The 17,146-nt window shown below is 43.8% G+C and overlaps 1 protein-coding gene across 1 annotated transcript; it reads left to right on the top strand.

The window, feature by feature from the left end:
* Window positions 1-10,831: 10,831 nt before the first annotated feature.
* LOC149253083 (uncharacterized) lies at window positions 10,832-15,073 on the top strand. Its single transcript, XM_089454362.1, has 2 exons — window positions 10,832-13,220; window positions 13,383-15,073. The coding sequence occupies exons 1-2, from the start codon at window positions 10,832-10,834 to the stop codon at window positions 15,071-15,073; spliced, it is 4,080 nt and encodes a 1,359-aa protein (XP_089310488.1).
* Window positions 15,074-17,146: the final 2,073 nt, after the last annotated feature.

Genomic DNA, 17,146 nt, shown 5'->3' on the forward strand with positions numbered 1-17,146 from the left:
GTGTGCCAAACTTTTCGCAAAACCACAGAATACTTTTTAAGGTACGGGTGGTCAATCTTCGTGAATGCTGTGTTCACTGCATTGCGAATCGTAGGGCGGCTGACACGGCTTCCTATGGATAAAGGCTTTATTCCTATAGGGGTCTCCCAATATATACGCGATGGTACGTGGGAGCACAGTCCGTATTGGCACCTATCGTTTCACCGTGGAGGAATCACCCAACCACTCGACGATAAACTACCAGGTTTAAAGACGCCGGAACACGTCTCTAACCTAGACCTCTAGAGTATTTGCGTTATGTTCCAATGCGTTGTTATGTTCATTGAGTTTATTTTAAAGTTTATCTTCGATTATGTTTCAGTTTTTTGGTCCTACCGTATGTGATATCTCAAAAACTTCTTAAATGCAAACTATATGCCAAAATTATATCATTTGATTCGATGAATTCTATCTACAGGAGGGTTGAGATCTTTACACAAATGAAATGATCACTCAACAAACAACAAAGATCCTAATGCAGCTAATAACAAGAAATTAAATTTTTCTTTTTCTTTTTAATAGCAACAAATAACAATAAACGCTAACTAATATGATGCAAAAGATATTTTGTTTTTCTTTCCTTTAAGATGGCATGATGCATTTAAACAAATCTTAAGAGATATGCACAATTCAAGTTCACTCAATGAAATAGAACCAATTCTGAAACACCAAAATGAACTATGCAAGCAAGGAAAAACACACAGACTTTCACTGAACCATGTAATCTAAGTTCAAATGAAGTCAAGTGAAATCGAAAAAGGCTAGAAGTGAATCACTCAGAGTATAGAAGATCAAGCTTTAACAAATCACTGGATAGGTGCAGAACACAACCAACAAGCTGACTGGATAATCAAGAGACCGAAACTTCCCACAGAAGGCTAGACATGCAAAGTCACTAGATGTTCTAGGGCTGAGACGAAAATCAATAGAAATAAGCAAACAGCTGAAGGATAAAGGCTAAGACCAGTCAAGCAGATGTTCAACACACTTCCAGAGGCTGTAAGAGATATAAAAAGAGACTGAAAGAGCTTTCCACCCACACACAGGCAAAACTTACAGGGCTGGCGCGACTGTCAGCCTGCAACTTGCGCTACCACAGAATTGGCGGGAGTTGCTTTTGAGCAACATGCGCCAACTGGCGCGACTGTCAGAGTAATAACCGCGCCAATTAAGCTTGCCGGCTAGAAAAATAAATAATACGACCTCAGGTCGGGTTGACAGTGCTCAGATGGGTCAAACAGTAAAGAATAAACTCAAAACTGACTCAGGAAGCTCATTCACTCAAGCAAGCAGAAGAAAATTAACATGCAAGACAAAGATCAAATAGCTTCTCCCCAGCGGAGTCGCCAAATTGTTGGGTAGGTAAATCCCCTCTGCGGACAGAGGCGATCCCACTAGCCTAAGACAGAACTAGCCACAATCAAACCACGTTGCTACGCAAGTTCCTAGTTATGCATCAAAGGTGAATTAAGAATACCAACCTGGAATCCAACGCTATGATTGAAGCAGAGTTGATATTCCCACTCCCTCGCTCCAGCAGATCATAAACGGGCACCTGCACATGCAAAGGAAGAGACAGATACCAGCATAAAATCTACCAAGGCACAACTATATTTCAGTCAGAAAGGAAATAAATCAACACATCACCATAATAGACAATGAGATTGGAACTATAATAGCAGTCGCTCATTAATTAATAATAAACAGGAAAAGTTACAACCATGGTTCTGACGTCGAACCTCTCCTGGCTGGGCGAGTAACTATATGTGTCTTGCAATGCATCTCCTCTCCGGCAGCTTAACCTCTCTAGCATTCACTAGCATTCCTCCAAGAACTCAAGAACTCAACCTCTAGCACTCCATGACTAATGATTATCACTAGCTTGTCAAATGCATAAGGACAAGCTTATATAGATGAAGAAGGGAGGAGGATACGATGAACCGGGACACCTATTGTGGATTAACATTATCCCCAAAAGCCATTAAAGATGGAGATAGGATAGAGCTCGACATAAGACTGATTTTTTATCCTCAAAAAGCTCCATGTAATGAAGGAAACAACAGTCGGACGTGCGTTAAGGCAAAAAGCATGACCAAACTTGGTTGGCGCGACTGTTGCTCTAAGACAGAGCGCCAATGGTCGCGCCCTCTTTTGAGGATCTCCATGATTGGCGCGGGTAAGATACTGTGGACTTGCGCCAATGGAAAAAGAGCACTTTTCAGGGATAATCTGTAGAAGGTGTCTTCAGGGAACATGAAGTACATACTCAGGGGAACATAATGCAAGTGTTTTTAGACTTTGTCACTTCTTATAACTCCCGGGATGAGTCCTCCAAAGTACGACAAGAGGAGTAACAGGGATGGTGACAAATTACTGTGTAACAATGTGGAAGGTGTGTATGTTGTGTTTCTATCGTTTCCACTTCCTTAAGGTCACATAGGAGGTTGAATCTAACTATAGTAGCCTCTCATCACATGTTTACCCTAGTTGGTCGGTTACTTGGGTAGATGTGGGAGGAGGGTGTTACAGAAAATAAATAAGCATGACACACATGCTCATAAACATTTTTTCTTTAAATGATTCTCCTATTCTTTATTTTTGATAAATACATTAACTCATGACTAAGATACAATTATGAAGACCGATACTAGTTGCAGTCTTCAACACTCCCTCTTAACTAGGGAGGTATTCATAATTATTTTACTGGTACAAGGTTGACCTCAATTTGAAATGTTCTTAAGAAGAGTACAACAACATACACAATTCTTGGGATACCCCTACTTCCAAGGTATCCTCCCAACAGGGACTAAGGTGTCAACTAGGCATTTTCCACTGTAGGTACCATCAGGCTACAACCCTGGTATCCATCCAACAATTTATTTACTGTTTCCTACAACAAATACTGAATAACTCACTGATCCTAATTTAAACAGGAATGGAAATAAACTAGCTAGGGTGATGGTAGCTTATCTCTGAGAAGAGATGTAGCGGCTACATGCCTCTGAACTGTGTTACAATGAGGCTCGAAGGCCTATTTATTGTTGAGAAATAATGGAAAACCCTAAACATCCAAAAACCTAACCCTAGAAGATGAAACGCCAAACTGTGGGCCCCGTTTGGGTAAATTGGTACATCAACTTCACGGGGTTGTAACTTTGGCATATGATCTCCATTTGACGAGCATAATATCTCATTAGAAAGGTCTATCTGAGAACTACAACTTTGGGGCCTCAAAACGGCTCCAAAAGTTTAGGACCCGAAAAACTACTAAAAATGGTAAACTGTGCTACAATTAAGGAAACTAAAAAGCTGAAAGAAACAATGGTGGGGGTCCAAGTGGACTTGGTGGTTGGCCACCAATATCCGCCTGGATAATTCCTCCTCCCTTAGGAAGCAATGCTCCCCATTGCGTTGAGTTCCTCCATGAGATGAGGAAACTTCTGCTGAACGAGCCACTTGCCCTGGTGAAGGAGTTGGCATGCTTTGACAATTCGATATAGTTGGATATTCTGCTGGCGAGTGTGCTTGATCTATGTGTCCATGATCTGATCAGTTGCAGCTTGTTCCATGCAATTTGGATTTAACTCTGTGGGTGTGAGATGTTCTGCAATGTCAGATGTGTCTAGTAATGGTTGAAAGTATGGCCGAAGGTGGTCCACATTGAACACTGGGTGCAGGCCAAGGAATGGGGGAATGTTGAGCTCAAATGCATTGTCTCCCAAAGCCTTGGTAATGGTGTAAGGACCATATCGGAGTGGTCTGAGTTTCTAATAAGCTCCGTAAGGTGTTCCTTTTGCAAATGCAACCAGACTTTGTTGCCCACCTGAAACTTGTGTGGCACCTGATGTTGATCATGTCGCTGCTTGTACTTGGCATTTGATTTCTCCAGAACGTTGTGGACCTATTGGCGAATATGTTGGATGTGTTAAATGAAGTTGTTTTCTTATCTGTTTCAGACTGGACATGAGCCGAATCTGCGTGAGTAGCTGTAAATGGCATGTCCACATCAATGGGACATAGTGGCTGGAATCCCAAGCCCACCTAAAATTGGTTGTGGCTAGTCGAGCTGTGGAGAGCCTGGTTGTAGTTGTGTTGAACATAGGGGAGGCTCTCATCCCATGTGCGTGGATGCTTTGAGTTCTACATGAGCAGAATGTGTACGATCATCCTATTCACAACCTTTGTCTGGCCATCAGTTTGAGGATGGAAGGCTGTGGACTTAGTGAGTTTGGTGTCTAGCATCGACCAGAGGCTGGACCAAAATGTACTGAGGAACCTGTTGTCCCGATCTGAGATGATAGACTGTGGGATCCTAAAGTGTACCCACACTTGTTCAAAGAAGAGTTTAGCAATGGCTTCTGTTGTGATATTCTTCTTACAGTCCGCCATAATGGCCATCTTCGAGAACCTGTCGACGACCACGAAAACACAGTCGTTTCCATGCTTAGTAGAAGGAAGGCCCGACATGCAATCCATGGAGATGGATTCCCAAGGTTGACTAGGGGTAGGCAACGGGGTATAGAGGCCTTGCTTCTTTATGGTCAGTTTGGAAATGGCACAGGCAGTGCATGATCTAATGTACTTCCTGACATCCTGTCGAAGATTCGGCCAATAGAAATACTTCTGCAGTACTGCCACCATTTTCTCGACCAAATGCCCAGTAGCTCAACTGTAGTGTGCTTCCCAAATCATCTTGGCATGCTCGCTTGAAGGAACACAAAGTTGACCCAAGTGGCATAACAGGGCATCCTGGAGGTGAAAATCTGGAACATGCTGACCCTCCAAGAATGTTTGGTATGTGTGGCCGAATTCTGGGTCGCTTTTGTAGAGAAGTGGCCAATTAGAATTCTCGTGCCTGCAAGAGTTGAGAACGGTGGTTAACGCCATGATCGGTGGTCGACTGAGGAAATCTGCAACATTATTGGTGTTGCCCTTCTTATACTTAATATTTAAATGGAACCGTTGCAGGTATGTGGACCACTTCTAATGGTGATCATTCTGCAATTTCCCTTACGTCTGTATGAACTACAGGGGTCGGTGGTCTGTGTGGATGATCGTTTCCTTCCCCAAAATGTAATGCTTCCATTGCCGGCATGCCTACACAATGGAGTACATCTCTTTTTCATAAGTGGGATACTTCTGGACTGTGTCTGAAAGTGTCTCACTACGATATGCCACTTGATGTCCGTGTTGAGTAAGGACTGCCCCAATAGCATAGTCAGAGGCATCTGTCTCAACCTCAAATGGTTGTTGCAAGTCTAGTAATGCGAGCACTGGTGCCAAGCAGAGGCGATCTTTCAACTTTTTGAATGCCTTCTGTTGAGACTCAGACCAAAATAATTTTGCTTTCGCTCCTCCCTTGGTGACTTGACTCAAGGGCCAAGTGATATGAGAAAATCCCAACACGAAGCTGCGGTAGAAGTTGGCAAGACCTAGAAAGCTGCAGAGCTCTGTCAGAGTGGTTGGAGTTGGCCAATATCGAATGACTTTGATCTTGGCTGGATCCACATGCACCCCCTGTTCATCAATAATGTATCCCAGATACTGAACCTGGGTCATGCCAAAAGTGCATTTCTCCAAATTGGCACATAACTTGTGTTGCCACAATGTTTGGAGAACCTATTGGATGTGGTGGAGGTGCTCTTCCCAACTCTGGTTGAAGATCAGGATGTCATCCAAGTATACCACTACAAATGAGTTGGTGAATGGCCGCAAGATGTCGTCCATTAGCCTCATGAAGGTTGCAGAAGCATTCCTCAATCTGAAAGGCATAACCAACCATTCAAAAAGGCCCTCCTTGGCTTTGAAGGTAGTCTTCCACACATCGGAGGGTTCGACTGGTACCTTGTGATATCCTGACTTCAAATTGATCTTGCTGAAATATTTTGCTCCCTTCAGTTGGTCCAGGGGGTCAATTCGTGGGATCAGGTACCTATTACGAACAGTGATCTTGTTCAGTGCCCGATAGTTAATACAGAGTCTCCAAGTCCCATCATTCTTCTATACCAACATGATCGGGCTCCCACAAAGCGATGAACTCGGACGGATGTGACCTTTCTACAACAACTCCTGAATTTGCCTCTTGATTTCATCGTTCTCCAGAACGGAGCACCGATAAATTAGTCCATTGGGCAATGGCGCACCTGGGGTCAGATCGATGGAGTGCTTGACCTGATAGTGCAGAGGAACCCTTGTGGGGGAGGTGAAGATGTCCTCGTACTCCTCCACAACCTTGTCCATTTGTAGTTGTCGTCTGGAGGGGCCCTGTCTGGAGGTTGTGGCCACTGTCTTCTTCTTTCCTTGAGGGCGTATCATCAGGAAAAAAAGTTTCCCAGTTTTGGAAATAAGCTTACTGCATTGTTTTGTTGTAACCAAAGAGATGGCGTAAGCAATGATACCTCCGATATCCTGTACAAATTATTTCCCAAAGTAACAATAACAGCACGGGGCCTTGATTCATGCACAACATGTCGCTTCCACGAGTATGGTTGTCCTATTAATACATCACAAAAATCAAGGGGAGGAACGTCACACAATTACTCATTCGTGAAGGGCCTGATGTTGAATGGAAGGTGACATTGCTGGATTATGTGAAGATTCATCCTTGGTGAAGCCACCCGATGGTGTACAGTTGTGGATGTGCTGTTCTTAGTAAGCCTAGCCACTTCACGACCTCTACTGAAATGAGGTTCTTTTGGCTCCTGCTGTCGACAATGAACTGTAGCGAGGAGCCCTTTACCCACATCTGGGAGTGGAAGAGGCACTCCTTCTTCTCTGGGTCTTTGAGTTCCTCCTTCTGGATCTTCATGGTGGCAACGGTGGCATTGGGCTCTGTGTCGATAATCTGCTTCCCTTTTTCATTCCCCTTCTCGAGTTCTAACTCAGAGTCAGAACATGCATCTAATTCTGAAACCCTTAGCTCGGCCACTAGTGACTGCTTGGCCCGACACTCACTTGTGTTGTGAGTGGAGCTCTTATGGAACTCATGCCACTTTCCTGTGTCCTTTTTCGGCTTCGCAGTGCTGTTCTTTGATTGCAGCTTTGGTGGGTTGTCTTGGGCTGCCCTGCCTTGGCTTTGTCCTTTGTTCTGCGGTTTGGGGGCACCTTTCCCTTGCTTCGAATTCACATATCCAAAGTCTTGCTTCTTATGTTTAAACTTTTGCTCGACCTTAACGACATATCAGTATGCCGTGTTGAGCGAGGAGATGTTCAAGAATTCTATTTCTTCTTGTATGTACTTGTGCAGGTAGCTGCGGTATTTGAGTACCAAATGCTGCTCTGAATCCTTGATACCCAACTTTGTGCGAAGGGTATGGAAAATATTGGTAAACTCTGGCATGTCTTGGTCCCTTCCCTGCCGCAGCGTGGTTCACTTTATGTATTGATCCTCATAGCTTCCGACATGGTAGTACTGCTCCTTGATGACAGTCTGGAATGAATTCCAAGTGGGTGCGGCTGAAAATTGTGAGCATGTACTTTCATCCTTCTACTCGCAGTAGGTTTCCCACCAGTCCTTGATGTGGGGGGCTGCTTTGAGAAGAGCGAAAATAATGTTTTCCCGACTCAAAAAATCATGAACAGAAAAATACTCTTCTAGTTGATTTAACCATTTATCTATGACATCTGTGTCTATTTGACCCTCGAAGATGGGGATTTCAAAATTAACTTGTACCTTAAAGGGTGTGGCGTTTCCAGAGTAGCTATTGGAAGCCGATATGTCACCTCTGGGTAGCCGCTGAAGGATCTGGGCAAAGTTGTCCATCATTGCATTCCTTTGCCGCTCGAGGGCTTCTTCGAGCAAGATTTTGATAGGATCTCCTGCCCCCTCGACTTTCTTTTCATTCGCCATGGGAGGCTGTCGGGATTTGCGAGGCTGGTCTTGTAAAGGTTCAACCAGTTCAAGCCCTAACTCCTTATATCCTGACCTCGTTGGGGACATGAAAAGAGAAACAGAGAAAAAAACAGGCCGTTCGTTTACCACTGATCCAGATTTAAACATGAATTGAAATAAACCAGCTAGGGCGATGGTAGCTTATCTCTGAGAAGAGATGTGGCGGCTACATGCCTCTGAACTGTTACAATGAGGCTCGAAGGTCTATTTATTGTGGAGAAACAATGAAAAACCATAAACATCCAAAAACCTAACCCTAGAAGATGAAATGCCAAATTGTGGGCCATGTTTGGGTAAATTGGTACATCAACTTCCCAAGGTCGTAACTTTGGCATACGATCTTCGTTTGACATGCACAATATCTCGCTAGAAAGATCTATCCAAGAACTACAACTTTGGGATGGGCAACATCAGTCCATGGACCCATGTTGCTCCTAGTTTTCCCAAGAAAATTGTCGTTTAGGGCCTCAAAACGGCTCCGGAAGTTCAGGACCCGAAAAACTGCTAAAAATAGTAAACTATGCTACAATTAAGGAAATTGAAAAGCTGAAAGAAACAATGGTGGGGGTCCAAGTGTACTTGGCGGTTGGCCACCAATATCAACCTGGATCACTCACAATGCAACCTACACAAATAAAATTGTGGAAGAATAAACGTTGGAAGAAATGCTAGCACACACACATAAAATAGCACAGTGATTTTTGGACAAATGTCCTCGGAAAAACCCAACTTGGGAAAACCGATGCAACAGTGACGGTTTTATTTTATTATGCAACAGTGAAATCTGAGTACATTTATGGATGCCCAAATGGAAATCCAAACAACAAGAGAATCTGGCAGAGATATTCCCTAAGAAACCCTGGCACTTGTGCTTCCGGCACTTGTGTTCTTGCACGTGCGCGTTTCTGCACTCACACGTTCCTACACTCACATTCCTGCACTCTCATTCTTACACTGGGAATAACTCAACGTCTTGCTACTGCCTCTCCAAATCTGGAAATCTTCCTCGGGATGACTGACCCTGCCCCTCATTGAGACTGCGTCCCTCTCTAGCTCAAACTCTACTGTTGCTAGCTTGATCTGCACAAGGAACTATTGCTCAAGTGTACTCTCCAAGTGCCCATCGACTTCTTCTTATAATCTTTTGTTGGGACTCCAACGACCAATATTAAATCTTAATCGATGCCTAGGATTAACTAGAAGTCGAGTCGATTTTTTTTTTAGTAGACAAAAAAACTAAGTAAATTATGATTACAATTCACTAACTACATCGCGCGCTGGAGATGGTTCTCTCCTGCCCCCGCCTCTGAAGCCCTGCTCGTCCCCGCCGAGCCTTGGCAGCCCTGCTGCCGGGCTTGCTGGCCCTTCCGAGCTCCCTCCGCTGCGCCCCTCTGCTTTCCTGGGCCTCCTGCCCGTTTTTTGCGTTTGGCTCGCCCTGTGGTAGCCCCCCGTCGCTGCTCTTTTTTTCTGGGCCTCCTGCCCTCTCCCTCTCGCTTTTGCCTGAGCCCTCTTTTCAATGGATCCTCAAGATCCATCCCAGCCCGATTTTGAGAAAGCCTTCGCTTCTCTCGTCCCCGAAGATAATGCTGAGCGGATTCGACCTTCTGCCTCCAAATTTATCAAAAAGCTTGATGAAATCCCAGAAATTCCTCTTCCTCTCTCTCTTCCAAGGAGATCTGCTGTAGCCCTAGCTGAGCGCGGTTTGGTTGGCCAGTTCACGGGCCTTTGGCCCTCCCCTCGAGCTGTACAACGATGGGTGGAAAGAAATTGGAACGCCATGGTCCAAGGGAAAATTGCCATAAGGTTCTGCGGCAGAGGATTCTATACATTCCTTTTTGAATCAATAGATGATCGCAATCTTATATTCAGGAATGGGCCATATTTTATGGATTCAAGAGGTCTTTATCTCAATCGTTGGACCCCGGGCTTTGATCCTGAAATGGATGTTCCCAATGCTGTCCCTGTTTGGGTTCGTCTTCCACATCTGCCGCTTCACTGCTGGGCCGATGAAACTGTACGAGCAATAGGAAATGCTATAGGTAAATATGTGGACAGATCTGAACCAAAGGAAAATATGTATGCATGCGCGAGGATTTGTGTGGAGGTAGACTTGGGCAAAGGTCTTCCAGAGGCAGTCAAACTCAGAGTGGATCAGTGGACGCATATTCAGCAGGTGGACTATGAACAACTCCCCTTCAAGTGTAAGGTATGTCACGAGTATGGTCATTTTGCGAATAGGTGCCCTAAATCTAAACCAGAAATCAATAATACTATGTCTGAAACTCAAGAGGAAGAATGGGAAGTAGTAAGGAAAAAAAAGAAGTCCAACCCTCCCCCCGAGTCCAAAGAACCTCTCTCCGGAACCCATCTCTCCTCCCCTGTCTTCCCCTCATCCTCCAACCCCTTTGGATCTCTTGCATCAGAGGAACCTCCTTCACCCCCCCCTTCCCCCATAGGCCCCAGAACCTCCCCCTCCTCCCCCCACTGTGCTTCCCCTCCACACTCTGCTGATAGGAGCTTATCCAAAAATAAATCGAAAGTGACCAATGATGGCCCTCATTCTGAACAGCCAGTATTGACCCGCATTGAGCCCCCCTTGGTCTCTTCGAATCCAGCTCAGTCAGTTCCCGGACTGCAGCCTATAAGAACTACCAGAAGTTCCTCCAAAGATCTTGGTGCATCCGGTGACATCTACAAGAAATCTGGGCCAGGCAGAAAATCAGCCAAGCAGCACCGGGAAGAAAGTTCGCAAAAGGACATAGCTCTAGGGATTCAAACCCCTATGGACTCCTTCATTACAGGTTCCCAAGAGAAAGATACAGCAACCAAAGAACTTGAGAGGCGAGCACCTCCTCGATCGAATGTCTTATGATGAAGCTTTTATCTTGGAATAGCAGGGGTATGGGGCACCCCTCCAAAACAGCGGCCCTAAGAGATCTTCTTCATTCAGAAAGCCCTGAAATCGTTTTACTTCAGGAAACCAAACAAAATCAGAATGATATGCAGACAATCATTGAATCACAAAAATCCTTCATAGGGATCAGTAGTAATTCCAGAGGAGCCTCTGGAGGAATCACCACTATGTGGAAAAAGCAGCATTGGAATTGTGCATCTTCAGTCATCAACTCAAATTGGATCAGGACCAACCTCGTCAACAAAGAAGAAAACTGTGATATTATCATTTATAATATCTATATCCCCAACCATTTTCGGGAAAAGGAACAATGCTGGAAGGAATTGAAGCAGGAAATAGATAAGGAGCAGAATACAAATCTTATCCTTGCGGGAGATCTCAATTTAATTCTCCACGCGAACGAGAAAAGGGGGGGTGCCTTCACCCCAGATCCTTTTAGAAGGCAGCTAGAAACCATCATGGCGGAAGTCGAATTGCTGGACATTATACCAAAGAATAGAAAATACACGTGGAACAATAGACGTCTGGGACCAGGTAACATTATGGAAAGGCTGGACAGAATCTTGATCAATGTTTCTCTTCTTTCCTATTTTGCTGCAGGTCATACCAAAATTCTAAGCGCTACAGCTTCAGATCATTCTCCCATCCTTCTAACGTTGGACGCACATGCCAACCTGGGACCAATCCCTTTCAGATACAATCCATTATGGAAAGAAAGCCCTGAGGCTGAATCTATTATAGCAGAAACATGGAAGAAACATGTTGAAGGATCCCCAAATTATATTTGGGAAACTAAAATTCGAAACATAAGGAAAGCACTTAAGGATTGGGCAAAAACTAGCTACCAAGAACCAGAAAAAATCAAAGGAAAATTGCAGCAGAGTTTGGAAGAGATACAAAAAAAAATAGAAGAACAAGGACTCACTAATCAGCTCAAAGACAAGGAATGGGAAGTGCAGGAACAACTCACTCAAATTAAGAGAGCAGAAGAAGTCAAATGGAGGCTTAAGTCGCGAGAAATATGGTTAAAAGAAGGGGACAAAAATACAGCATACTTCCACAAGCAGGCCACTGTAAAAAAATCAAGAAACATTGTAACCGCTATCATTGATAGTCAAGGCAGCAGGCATGACGATCAGGAATCTATCAAAAGGGCAGCCTTCCATCACTACAAGAACCTACTCACTGAAAATCAAGACGCTAGAGACTACACGGCCTTTCTCCAACACCTTCCAAGGAAAATCTCGGCTGAAGAAAATGAAAGGATGAATAGAGAAATAACTGAGGAAGAGGTTAAAAAAGCTATCTGGACTCTTCAGCCAGACAAATCTCCAGGGCCAGATGGCTTCTCAATTAATTTTTACAGAGACCACTGGCATTTGATAAAAAAAGATCTGGTAAAGATGATTAAAGGAATACAAAGAAAAAAGAAAATGGGGGGGTTCACTAATTCAACAAATCTAGCCCTCATCCCCAAGGAATCCAGGCCCACCTCCTTTTCCAGGTTCAGACCTATTTCCTTGTGCAACACTTCTTATAAGATCTTTGCAAAAATCATAGCTGCTAGACTTCAACCTGTGCTTCCTTCTATCATATCTGAAAATCAGGGCGGCTTCATGGCTAACCGGCAGATTCATGACTCCATCTCCTTGGTTCAAGAAGCTATCCATTCTAGTACCTCCAGACAAGAGAAAGGTTTCGTTCTCAAGCTAGATCTAGCCAACGCATTCGACCGAGTCAGACACTCCTTCTTGTACGCTGTCATGGGAAAAATGGGCTTCAACTCTGAATTCATAAGCACCATCGCTGCATGCATCACTGGCCCTTGGATCTCGCCTCTCATCAATGGCCGCCCCTGTGAATACTTTCAATCCACAAGAGGTCTAAGGCAAGGATGCCCTCTCTCACCCTATCTTTTCATCATGATGGCGGAATCCTTCAGCAGCAACCTTGATTACAATCGAAGAGTAGGCCTCATCTCGGGCATCAAGTATGGGAATGGAGTTAAAAATATCAATCATTCACAATTCGCTGACGATACTTTGCTAATTGGCGGGGCCTCCACCACAATAGCAAGGCGCTTCAAATCTATTCTTGACCAATTTATGGAGTGCTCTGGAGGAGAAGTCAACCTTCAGAAAAGCTGCATCTATGGATGGAACATCTCTAATCAAACAGCTCACAACATTGCCAATATATTTGGAGTAGCCTACAAAGAAACCTGGGACCACTTCACATATCTAGGGATGCCAGTTACTTTGGGCGTCCTTAAAGCATCTACCTGGAGTGAAGTAATTGACAAAGTCAAAAGAAAGGTGCAGCAATGGGGAACTCAATGGCTCAACCCAGCGGGTAGATTAATCTTGCTTAAATCAGGTATTTCCTCCTTACCATTATACCGCTTCACTCTTTATCAAGCTCCAGCTTCTTTCCACAACAAGTTAGAAATTGCTCTCCGTAATTTTTTATGGCAAGGAGGGAAACAAGATAAAAATAGATTCAATTTGGTCAATTGGAGAAATGTAATCCAATCTCCAGATAGAGGTGGATTGGGAATCAGAATGCCTAAATTACTGAATCTTGCCTTTGGGATTAAAATGGCTTGGAGACTCATCAGTGAACCTAAAGCCTGGTGGAAACAGGTTCTTGAATGCAAGTATCTTTCAGACAGCAGGCAAAGATTACTTGAATCTGATATTCCAGCAAGGGACTCCACTAAAATATGGCAACTTTGTAAGAAAGCAATTCCCATTCTTGTCCAAAATACTTCAAAAATTCCAGGGGATGGGAGCAGCATTAATTATGCCACTGATAAAATTATGGGTTTTCAACCTATAAATTCTGTAGAAGAAGCCATTCCCATTATTATTTATCTGCATAGTAAGGGCATCCAGAGGCTGGATCAAATCTCAAAATGGGACGAGGAGAGCGGAGCTTGGCTTAGCTGGGAATTTCCGGTCATTCCTCCACACTTGGACTCTAGCTTGCAAGCCCTCATTAAAAATCTCCAAAATAGAGCTCCTATTAAAAAAGGAGCTCTAGATGGGCTCAGATGGGACCCCACGGGCTCAGGGTATACCATTAAATCTGGCTATCAATTCATCTGCAATAGCACTTATCAAGCTCCGGTTTGGAATCAATGGCGAATAATCTGGAAATCTGAGGCCATCCCAAAGGTCAAATTCTTCATCTGGCTGTTGCTTAAAGGGAAAATTCTCACCTCGGAAAATTTAAAAAAAAGAGGGATATATGGTCCCTCAATCTGTCCTAACTGCTGCACTGAGGAGGAAACCATCCACCATCTTTTTCTTGAATGTGCCTTTGCGAAGAGATGCTGGACTATTATGGCCAAACTTGGCAATATAAACTGGCAGCCCCAGCAAAACATTGCTGAGACAATACATTATTGGAGAAGGAATTGCCCCTGGAAAGATAAGCGGAGCAAGATTGTCAAAAGAACCTGGGACATCATCCCACACAACCTTCTCTGGAAAATCTGGCTCACTAGAAACAAGAAAATTTTTCAAAACCAAGAAGGCAATGTTAGAATAACATGTAGCAGTGCTCACCTTCTAGCGCAGGAAACGATAGTAGTCAAATGCTCAGGCATCATTAAAATTACTGATTACACTACTGAGGAAAGGATCATGATCAGTCATATTCTAGATAGTACAGGCCATCATCATAATATTCAGAGAAGGAGCGCGAATCCTAACCACAAGATCAAACAATGGGAAATAAGGCTCTCATCTCAGGAATTCAAGAGATGGATGACGAGCAATAACTGTCCAATTTTACTCTTTGACGGGGCCTCTAAGTCCAATCCAGGACCAGCAGGAGCAGGAGGAGTTATTCTAGATGAGAAAGGAGAAGAAATAAGTAGCTATGAATGGAGTTTAGGAGTCAAAACTAACAATATTGCGGAGGCTCTTGCTCTGTTCCAAGGTTTGATGCAACTTCAAAAAAGGGGTATCAAAAAGGCAATCGTGCTAGGAGACTCTTCGATTGTCATCGGATATATGAATCATCACAGGCCGTCATCAAATAGCAGCCTCCAACAACACCTCTGCCGCATCAATCTCCTCACCGATTACTTCAGTACAATTCGGTTCTATCATATTCTGCGCACACACAATGGGGCAGCGGACAGTCATGCTAATAAAGCCGTCGGATATCGAGAGGGAACCCTAAGGCACAATCAGCAATCCTTCTTCCAGCCTCTGCCATGAATCTAGTGAAATCTGACAATCCCCAAGCGCGCAATCCCAACAAGCGTGCGGGGGGTATGGTGACTACAGTTTTCGGGCACACGAAAAGCCCAATCAATCAGCTTCAGAATACGATCAGCAATCCATTGGTAATCCCAAGCAAAACTCATAAACGAAGAGGACTGACCAAGGATCTCACTGCCTCAGACAATCGTCCCAGAAATCCCACAAAATACTTTAACTCTGCAGAGAATCGGTCTTCTGAAAAGAATTCAGGATGCCGCAGTCGGATTCAATCTTTAAATAAGAGAGCAGATCCTCTCATCTTACAGCATAACGTCCAAGAGCATCACTGTGAAGTCGAAGGAAGCAACCAGGGCCAGCTGCGACATAGAAGATGTGCCTTGGTATCGATTTTATTTCCCCTGCTTTTTATTTCGCTAACCTATCTATTGGACTCTTACAGGAACAGAACTAAAGGATTGATCAAGAGCTTCAGAAGCCCTCCTTCTATACCCACCGCTCCTCTCTCAGCTCATTTGCTGATCGTCGACCCTTGGCTCTCCATCCCGCCCCCCTCTCTTGCTCCTTCCTGGCTACTTTCCCCCTTCTCTTTTCCCTGCCATTATACAGAGCGTCATCTCTCAGATCCGCCCTCTCTCTTATCCTCGAAGTTGAGACTTGGGCTCTCGAACTCCCTCTGTTGCAGCTTATTCTCTATCAGATCCGACATCAAACCGTGGTCCCCTCTTCCTTGTAACCTCACGGAGCCCTTAGGCTGTTCTTGTGATTCTGTCTCTTTTAAAATCAATCCTTTCTCTGTGATGGCGCGTGAGGAGCAATGTTTTCACTGCCGAGACCTACAAGCGGAATTCGACGAGGTCAGAGCTCAACAGCGAATTCTGGAAGATCAAGTGCGAAATATGGAAGCTAGGCAAGCAGAAAAGATCCATTGTCTGGAAGGAAAATTTGAGGAGCAGTTCAGAAATCTCCATGCTAAGTACCGTACAGAAATGGAGTTGTTTCTCCACAGGGTTCACTCGCTTCAGGATCAGTTCAACGGGCTTAGCAATAGATGCATCCATGCTGAGGAATCATTGGCAATTTTAAGAGACATTTTGGAAGCCAAACAGAAAGCAAAATCAACTTCTTCAAGCGTCAATCCAATGGAAGCAGATCAGCACCCAGAGGACTCTACTGCGAGGAATATCAGTCATATTTCCATCGATTAAATCATGTATTGCAAATGCAAATTTTTGTGTCTTCAGTTCGTCCGAATCTATAGTAGTACTTGCTCTTTAGTAGTCCGAATTTTGAGAATCCAGCTCAGGGATAGGGACCTCATTCTCTATCCTTGGATTTGTAATGCTCTTGCAGCAAACTATGTATGGCTTTATGCCTTAGCACTTTTTTCAATCAATACATAGCATCCGAATTTGTTAAAAAAAAAAAAACTAGAAGTCGAGTCGTGTGAGTTTCTAGAACATTCACACCTTGACTTAATTAATTCTGATTAATTAACCATATTCCCTAAGTTTAGACTTAGGAAATATTTAAAAACTAGCTAATAATCTAATTAATTCATTTCTAGGTGGAATTTCCAAAAACGATTTATGGGTTTTGGAGATCTCATGTAGTCAAGCATATCCACAAAATTTTGTGTCTAGAACACATTCGATGCTACACAAACTAACATGCCAACCCTTACAAGGATCTAGGTATCAACACTAAACTGAATCTATACACGATACCCTCCCTTTGGGATCTAGACATCAACTAAGATCTCAATACTAACTAGGCCACAATGTCCTCCCAAGTACCATCATACAGACAATTTTGTGGTACTTCATCTATCCATCTCAACCAAATCAATACACAAAATTCTCAGGAAGAGATCAACATATGCACCAATCCAAGCATGCTCCTAAAACTAACTTCTTGATGGGAAGAATTTTTGTTAACACATCAACTACTTGTTCTTTTGTTGGTATGTATTGTGGCTTCATGACCTCAACCTGTTTCAAACTTTCAAGGTATATGTTCTTGTATACAAAACTCCTAGGTCTTCAACTATTATGATGCTACTTAGGTCAT

Source organism: Pinus tabuliformis, chromosome 7 (assembly GCF_031772625.1).
Source record: "Pinus tabuliformis cultivar Carrire ecotype Pingquan chromosome 7, CPIR1, whole genome shotgun sequence".
Taxonomy (NCBI): Eukaryota; Viridiplantae; Streptophyta; class Pinopsida; order Pinales; family Pinaceae; genus Pinus; species Pinus tabuliformis.

What these genes read in the sequence shown, in the direction of transcription:
- LOC149253083 (XM_089454362.1), top strand. Translation starts at nt 10,832, where the DNA reads ATGGGGCACCCCTCCAAAACAGCGGCCCTAAGAGATCTTCTTCATTCA. An exon ending in ATTAATCTTGCTTAAATCAG is followed by an intron (nt 13,221 to 13,382) that starts GTATTTCCTCCT and finishes TCCAATCTCCAG; the next exon opens with ATAGAGGTGGATTGGGAATC.